The 9269-nt window shown below is 39.9% G+C and overlaps 1 protein-coding gene across 1 annotated transcript in view; it reads right to left on the bottom strand.

Annotated features, from left to right (window-relative positions):
- Window positions 1–265: 265 nt before the first annotated feature.
- The window catches only part of LHFPL6 (LHFPL tetraspan subfamily member 6), a 33312-nt gene continuing 24308 nt past the window's right edge, over window positions 266–9269 (bottom strand). Inside the window, exons 3-4 of the mRNA XM_058180580.1 lie at window positions 4397–4495; window positions 266–3065 (exon numbers count right to left, since the gene is read on the bottom strand). Coding sequence (XP_058036563.1) covers window positions 2947–3065; window positions 4397–4495 — 218 coding nt within the window. The 3' untranslated portion in view covers window positions 266–2946. The remainder of the gene's footprint in view (window positions 3066–4396; window positions 4496–9269) is intronic.

Here is a 9269-nt window from a genome sequence, read left to right as displayed (position 1 = left end):
ATGTGCCCCACCCCTGCGCATGCTCGTGTGGCCCCGCGCCTTTGCATGCGGCCCCCACGCACGCTTCTTGCGCATGCACGACAGACTCGAAGACCAGCTGGCCGGTGGGAGGCGTGTGTGCATGTGCATCTGAGCTGGACTAGGGCGACGGCTTGCGCGCCATCGGAGAGGGTGCTGCATGCCACAGGTTCGCCATCATGGCCACAGACAAGTCAGCATTTGCTTAAGTTTAGGACTAAGCCAAAAGTTTGATTATATGGGGAAATTGTACAGTTGAAGAAGACATTTATTTATACAGATTCTAAAGTACTAACAAAATAGTACGTATTATATTGCGTTATAAAAATGAATATTAAAATAAACAATACAGCACAATACAACAATAATTACTAACAGTATTAGTAATAAAACCTGGAAGATGCTTTTCATTGCCCTTGTATAAGTAGTAATATTCTACTGTGCCATACACATTAGTGTCACTGGACAGAGGTGTCCCTTCGTAGGAATACTCTTTATCTAAAAGGCTACATATGCTGAGTATAATATTGCATTTTTAATAACATAGAAAATGTTGAGATTAATAAAATTGATATAGTTCTGAAAATGACAATAAAACTTGAGATCACATCTACACTATATAAAATACTGGGGAAAAAATGGCCCATAAGTCCATTAGAGTCGTTTGTTTAAAATGTGGCATAATACTGAAATTCAAATTTATCACACGCACACGCACACACAAAAACAAACTAAGTGCACAGAGTACTTATTGCAACTGCTCTATTCCACAGTATGGGTATTGGGGGGGTCTTTCCCCCCCTAATGCAATGGAGTGGGAGAGGCAAAGCCTGGTCCCTGAATGTTCCAACTCCGTTTTGCGGATCCGATCCCTTCTGAAATATTTGGGTTGGAACATTTCTGGTTGCAGCCTTTGCATCCCATGGCAATGATAAGATACGCAGGGAATGTAGTGGTTGCAAAGAAATAAAACTGGCCCAGTAAAAGTGGTGGCCTGACCTTTGTGGCCTTGTGCATCATTGAAATAGGTGTGCTCTGTCTACGTAAAACAGATTTTGCATTGCAGCAAGCATTGTGCAACCCTTCCCTTCACATAAAGAGTTATGAAGCAGAGGTAGTGGCACTTCCCCTGCTGTCCTTCCCAGTAAATATATGAAGAAAAGAGAGGAGAAAAGGGCATATTTATACTATACGTTAATTCTCTCCAAGGGAAGAAGTAGAGGGAAAGCTTGGCATGGATGGGAAATGTTCCCTTTTTCTTGTTTTAATTACCTGAAAAAGGAGAGAGGTTTGTGTGTACTAAGCTTAATAAAAAGGCATAGAGTGTGTATGCTTGATCATAGATGAAAATGGAAGTTCATTGGTGAAGATTAAGAAAGATGGGGATTAAATAAGGAGCTGAAGGGGACATATAATATCTAAGAGGGAGGAAGGATAATAAGATTATCTGTTGAAAAGCATGTCAGAAATCATATATCCTTTAAATTTAGGTCCCCCCCCCCCCCCGCTTTTCTCTACCTTGCATTTCTTTCTTTTAAAATTTGTCCTTAAATCTATGGGGAAAAAATTCTTAATAAATATTTTAAATGTATAGGGAAAGGAAGTTCAAAGGAAAATACATTGAAACGATGTATGTGGCTTTGTTCATTTGGATGAAAAGTCTTTTGAATGCGTACAATTGTATGAAAATTAGGGATGATCACACTTCACACTACAGGTGTGTGATATGAAAAATTTTTGTGATGTGAAAATCTGCCTTGAGGCATTTGGAAGTTGAAGAATATGTTCATATGGTCTTAAATTCATTCTACACCCACCAGCTTACTGTTTCCAACTGTCCATTAAAATCAGTTTGTTTTTTTTCTCATTTGAAAAAGCAGATGAATTTCACTACCCAGGCTTTTATAAAATAGATAATTTGGCCAAATCTGTATGTAATCTGTAAATGAAACAATGAGCTGGTAATATGTATAGGTGAAGACAAAGGAATGTCTGGAGTGAATTTCTGTGCTTTTAGGCAGAGGTGACAAGATTTATATTGGCTTTAGAAATTTGCCTGAGTAACAGTAACTGCCACAGCAATTTACTGCTCAAACTGCTTTGTATTACACACACGCACAAACATACACATATACAGGCAGATTGGTCAAATACCTGAAGGCTGTACATTTAAAAAAAACCACACACACACTAACCTGATCCACGGGGCTAATATTTGTTGTGTATGTTTGAGGGGAAAGTGTCTGTGCAAATGTAGGAAGCTGTGCTTTTAGAGTCCCACAAAAAGAAGGCCCCGACCTACTTCAGATTCAAATTCGAGGAGGGAAAAAAACCCCCCATACTCTGCAAAAGGCCAATCCGCCAGCCCCGTTATGCCCTTAAAGGCAAACCGTGTTAAGGCCTAAAAACAGGTCTCCCTATAGATACGCAAGTGATAGCCACACTTCTAAGAAAATTGGCACTTGCTCCACAGTACAAGCAGGTTACAAAGGAGAAGAAACACTCCCTTTCTTCTCTATTTGCTGAGAAACTTTTCTGAAGCCCAATCCTTGTCTTTGAAGACAAGGTTTTTCAACTCTTTTCAATTGATGATGTGCTAAAATCCCATTGCTTTTCCCCACCCTTCATGAGAGGGGATACTTCATGTGGTTGGACGATGCCCATAACCGGCTAGGAAGAATGCATTTAGAATTTAGCCCCCCAGCCACAAGATTCTCAGTCCTGAGATCCTCCTTAAGACCCAGAGAACCTCCTTCCTTTTCACAGTATATCACACATCGGTTCCAACTTCACTGACTCTTGCTTGCATTTATCTGGCTACAATAAAGAGTTAATATGCCTCTTCTCAAGAAAACATACAAACTGTTCTCCCACCCCACCCCACCCCAGCCCCAAAACTGTTTTCTTTTGTTCTGTTTTGCTCTGGCTTTAATAAGGATATTGTTTTTGTTTCTTGCCAGAGAAACAGGCCAGCCAAGTGCATATCAACATTGCCCCTGCAGCTCCTCCTCCTGTACAATAGTAAGCCCAGCCAATTTCACAGGTTCCTGCAGGAGAGACAAAAGACACAAAGACAGTATTATTGGAAGTCCTGCCCTCCTTTTCTCTATCTCTCTTCCCCCCCCATTGGATTAATACTGGTAGCATTTTAATGCGGTATTCAATAATTGAAGGAAAACAGGTGTATTCATAGGCCATATTCATTTGTTCCTCACCCACCAAGTTTGTAAACATGCTGGCTCCTTGGTATGAGGATAGGCAAAGATCTGAAGTTTTCTTGCCTTCAAGAGATGCCTGCACAGATCAAACGCCTAGGAGTTTGTGGGGGTTGTATAAAAACAAGCACTCATCCAGTGGTGGTATTCAACCAGTTCTATCCGGTTCAGGCGAAACAGTAGCGGCGGCTGCGGGAGGCTCCGCCCACCCGCCGGGACATAATCATGTCCCATTTTTGATGCTCTGCGCATGCACGGAAGGCTTTGTGAGCATACTCACATTTGCGTACCAGTAGCGAAGGTAAGTGAATACCACCCCTGCACTCATCAGACTTTTTTAGGGGTTAAAAACTCTTTTTAGATTCAAAAACAGTGTCCAGATATCTGCCCCTAACATAGGTTAGCTTGCACTTGGGTATATCTTCAGGAATCGGGAACCATCTCTGAAAACAAGGGCATTTTCCTCTCCACTGCAGTATGGTTTGGGGGATCCAGTCCTTTTTGATTTCTATATGTAGGATCCCCCACATTCAACTCAGGATGACCGTTTCAAAATGAATTAAAGTTTATGGGATAGAGGACTCGCATTACAAGACTTAAAGTAGTAGAGCAGGCAGAAATTAGGGAAGAAAACATACTTAAGGACGCAGTTCACACTATGGTCTAAAAACCATAATGGGTTTTTAAAAATTATATACACAACAACGTGAAATCACAGTTGCCAGCTCTGTAGCTGGTGTTGACCTTCATACGCATTTGAGTTTTTCCCAAGAACCTAGAATGAGTCAGCACAGTATATGTGCGGATCCAGGCTTTGTGGCCTCTTGCAATCAAAAGACGGAAATTTTGTCTAATTATATTATTATTGCTTTACAATTTTAGCAAACCCAATAATTGCAGTTTATAGGCGATTTATATCTCAGCATGTTATACAAACCCAGCCAAGGCTAAACCACAGTTAAAGTAGCACATACGCAATGAGTCTTTGAAGTGGCTTTACTTTAGTCCTAGGTATAGATTTTGGCTGGGCAGCTGTTCCATTTCTTAAGGAATAGAAGATTCTTTCTTAACTTCTTTCATTCTTGTGTGTTTTTCTCTTTCTGGTTTTGTTTTGTGATTCCATTTCATTTAAGGCCATTTTCCACAAGGTTAGGATTACTCACCTAGTTCAAACTGGTCGGAAAGATTGCCACAGGCTTGTCTGACTTCTTCACTGTCCCAGCCCAGAGGATAGAGAGCGCACCCAGAACCAATCAACAAACCTACAGGTGAAAGAAAGCAACATAATTTTAGCCAGACTATAGTCAATGAACGGCATGAATGAAGATTGGTGGCAGACCTCATTTTCTGTTTATCTCCCCGTCTCTGTGTCCACAGTTGAATAGAATAGAATAGAATAGAATTTTTTATTGGCCAAGTGTGATTGGACACACAAGGAATTTGTCTTGGTGCATATGCTCTCAGTGTACATAAAAGAAAAGATACGTTCATCAAGGTACAACATTTACAACACAATTGATGGTCAATATATCAATATAAATCATAAGGATTGCCAGCAACAAAGTTACAGTCATACAGTCATAAGTGGAAAGAGATTGGTGATGGGAACTATGAGAAGATTAATAGTAGTGCAGATTTAGTAAATAGTTTGACAGTGTTGAGGGAATTATTTGTTTAGCAGAATGATGGCCTTCGGGAAAAAATGTTCTTGTGTCTAGTTGTTCTGGTGTGCAGTGCTCCATAGCATCGTTTTGAGGGTTTTGAAACAGTTTATGTCCTGGATGTGAGGGATCTGTAAATATTTTCACGGCCCTCTTCTTGATTCGTGCAGTATACAGGTCCTCAATGGAAGGCAAGTTGGTAGCAATTATTTTTTCTGCAGTTCTAATTATCCTCTGAAGTCTATGTCTTTCTTGTTGGGTTGCAGAACCGAACCAGAAAGTTATAGAGGTGCAAATGACAGACTCAATAATTCCTCTGTAGAACTGAATCAGCAGCTCCTTGGGCAGTTTGAGCTTACTGAGTTGGCGCAGAAAGAACATTCTTTGTTGTCCTTTTTTGATGATGTTTTTGATGTTAGCTGTCCATTTTAGATCTTGCTATATGATAGAACCTAGAAATTTAAAGGTTTCTACTGTTGATACTGTGTTGTCTAGTATTGTGAGAGGTGGAAGTATGGAAGGGTTTCTCCTAAAGTCTACTACCAGTTGGTGGACCCTTGAGAAAAAAAGCAGACTATTGAGTGCTCTAACTTTCTCTCTATTGAGCAAACAAAAATCCAAATGTAATGTTCATCTTTGGAATTTATAGAAAGATTAAAATATATGAGTTGAAAATCATGAGCTATGTTGACAGCAAGAGGGAAATTTGTATCGGATCGAAGAAAAATGGACCAAATTGCTGTTCTTTCTTAAAGAGTTTCCATTGGGTTTAATTTAGCTTAGGGCAGTGTTGGCGAACCTTTTCGGCACCAAGAGCCAAAATGGGAGCTTGGGCACGTGTTGGAAACCAAAAGAGCAGCTGCCTGGTATACATGCACGCGCCGGGAAGATGCATCTTCTGGTTTCCGGTACACGCATCTCCACCGACCAGCTGGTCTTCCACGCGCAGAAATCAACTGGCTATGTACATGCACATGCCAGAAACTGGAAGATCATCTTCCCAGCGCACACATGCACACGGGGCAGATGCCCTTCTGGTTTCCGGCACTCCCGCGCGTGTGAAAACCAGCTCACTGGTGCATCGGAACCTGGAAGAGCAACGGGTAACAGCTTGCGTGCCCGGAGAGATGGGTGTGCATGCCACTTCCGGCATACGTGCCATGGGTTCACCATCACAGGCTTAGGCTGATGTTATGGGCACATCTATGTAGTCTTCCTGACAACAATATGAAACGGTTGACAACTGCATTCTTTCAGAATGTATAAATCCAGCTTTCAGTTCTGGAGTCTTCGGAAAAGCTCCCATCAAGTACAAGTATCTTGCTTAGGTTCTCAGGCTAGACAGGGTCAATCAAGTATTGCTATCTGCTGAGGCTGCTCTGATTCACAAAAAAACTAATACAAATGTTGAAAAGGAGTACATGTCAGCAATCCAAGTGAAGACATTATCCTATTAATTGTACATAATAATAATAATTATTATGTTTTGCGATTCACCCTGCCCAGTATCCATGCATGCATTTGTGATTCTTGGTATCTTGATAAATTCTTCAGAAGTGTTTGCATCTAAAAATACATAATCTAAATCTAAATGTATTGGGTGCCTTAATATATGCACTTGGAAGCAATTCCTTAAGCACAGCCATCAGTAAATGCAATGTATTTAACATCAAATCAATAAACCTATCCAGGCAGATTATCACTGGTTATTCCTTTGAAGCGTTTTTTTGTGGGATCTATTTTGCATTCATTTCAGCTTTACATCACAGTCCACCAGAAAATGGTTTCCCTTATATCAGCTGCACCAGAGTAATATTTAAAAATGGATTTTTTTTCTAAGACTGACCTCTAAGTGTGATCACCCCCCCCCCCTCAACCAGCTTTATTTAAGATCCTACCAATTTTAGTTAACCATCATCCAGCACAATTTCCTCTCTCCTGCCCACTTTGAAGCCTCAAATGCTGAAATCAAATAGAAAAAACTGAGAACCAATTAGGGCTCCCTCCAGCTGACTAAAGTGACAAAGCTCTCAATAAGTGTGCCACTTCCTAAGATAGGGCAGTTTCTGGGTAAAACAAGCCTTTTGCCCTTGCTTCACAATGAAATGGGTAAAATTAAATTGGTGCTTCATACTTGTGTGTATGTATTTCGGGGGAGGAGGAGGAAGAAATGTTTTTAGGCCTTTGCATTTGTAAATGACCTAATTAAGGGACATCAAACTTATTTATTCAGGCAGGAAAAGTTTAGCAATATCCATGATAGGATAGGACTATGAACTGTATCACTTGCTTTCTTCAGTAAAACAGTGCAGGGAAAAGGGAATGAAATAGGGACTTTATATTACATTTGGAATGGGACCAGATAAGAGAATGTATGCTGGGCTGGAGGAGGAGGAGGAGGAGGAGGAGGAGGAGGAGGACAACAACAGCCGTTCTTTTTCCTTACCTTTAAATATAAAGTGCTGAAATCTGTAATGATACCATCATTCTGTAACCAGTTACTGCTCCAGACAACTACATGTACGGCTACAGTTTGCAGGGTAGTCTCTGCTTGGGTGAGTGGGATGGGAGAACAGTGGCTCATTTGAGCTTAGAGGCTAAGTAGATGGGATGAGGCAAGCATCTAGGGTAGTGGACTGCTCATATAAGCAGAAGAAATGAAGCTGCACATTTTTAATAAGATGTGAACCCGAATAGAAACCGAATAGAAAAATCCAAATCATATTCATTCATAAGATTTAATCTACTGATGAGTTGTGAAATTAGAGACCAGGAAGTTCAACAAGAGTTTGTTAAATGAGAAAACCATCTGCTCCTGAACCCTCTGGAACTCCAGATGGAAGTTTTCCAATCTGAACTGCCCTGCAGTTGACCAGAAGAAAAAAGGCTACCCAGAAGGAAGAAGTCAAAGGGACATAGCAGTTCATGCCAATGTTAAAAAAGAGACACACATAGTCCTTGACTTACAATCATCGTTTAGTGACTGTTCAAATTTATAAGTTCAAATTGTCACTAAATAAATGTTATAAGTCAAGGACTACCTGTAGAAAACGTCACTTTATCAGTACACTTATTTTAAATTATTTGTAAACATTTAGGAGGAGTTCAGAAGAGCAGTGCGGTAGCCTAGAGGTGGAGCTCTCGCCTCACAATCAGGAGGCTGTGAGTTTGATCCTAGGTAGCGGCAGATATGTCTCTGGGTGCAGTGAGTAATTGTCTGCTGCGAACTTCACGTAGGCATCAGGAAGGGTATCCGGCCAATAAACGCTCAGCTCCATTCTGTTGCCCCCACTCAACCTCGATGCAAGGGATTACAGGATTGATTAAAGAAAAAAGAATAGGAGGAGTGAAGACAGTCATTTTCTGTAACTATGGGTCAGTGCAGTAATATGCAATCCATCTTCAAGCTCTAAATCGGATGGGGAACTATGGTCCTTTTATGACTTGTGGACTTCAATTCCCAGAATTCCTGAGACAGCATGGTCATAAAGGGGCTATAGCTCCCCACCTCTGCTAAATGAATGGATGAAGCAGCTGACCCCAAGGTGGAAAAATAAATAAAAAGGAAACAAAAATTTAACTGATTGAGGCATATGAATTCATGGCATAAACCCAAAGTATTTCCTTACAAATATTTTTCATAGTTTGGAATCATAATTAAAACAGTTAATAGGACAAAGAGGGATTTATATACAGGAAGAGCTATTTAGAAAATTGTTTCTTTGTTCCCAGTATTTTGAGTCACAGCAAGAAGAACATAAGATAACTAAAAAGAACCATTTCCAAAGGTCAAACAACATATGGAGAACTTCATGAAAATTCAAACAAAGGAAGGGTATGTAAATCATATGCAATTCCTGTTGAAATAAACTGCAAGAATGTAAAGGAATAACCATCGGCCAAGCTATCCCATACAATAAACAACAATTTAATTTTGTTTATACAAATGAATGCCCAGTTTCAAGTTAAATGAATAAAGATTAAGTTACAAAATAAACAATGGAAAGAAGAATGAATGGTGGGAAGAAAAATGAAGTTAGAGAAAATCATGGCCAAATTAATGCAATCCTCAAAAAGTTAAAGAACAAAGGGCAGCGTATAAACCAACGTATGGATTTGGTGGAAGCCAAAACTGGTAGTTTGCATGAATAGAAAGGAATGGAATAATATAGTAAATAGGCTGAGTATAAACTAGTTGTTATGTCGGACACGACTTCGCAACTAACAACAAAAATACAGGTAGTCCTCATTTAATGATAGTAATTTCTTTCGCTAAGCAGGGCGGATAAAAATCAATGATTTTTTTTTAAAAAATCAAAAAACCCTGGAGAATAGTTTTCTATTTAAGATATATTAATAATTTAGTTTATTCAGC

The sequence above is a fragment of the Ahaetulla prasina genome, chromosome 1, assembly GCF_028640845.1.
Source record: "Ahaetulla prasina isolate Xishuangbanna chromosome 1, ASM2864084v1, whole genome shotgun sequence".
In the NCBI taxonomy this organism is placed as follows: Eukaryota; Metazoa; Chordata; class Lepidosauria; order Squamata; family Colubridae; genus Ahaetulla; species Ahaetulla prasina.
This window is presented reverse-complemented; position numbering and strand designations above follow the sequence as displayed.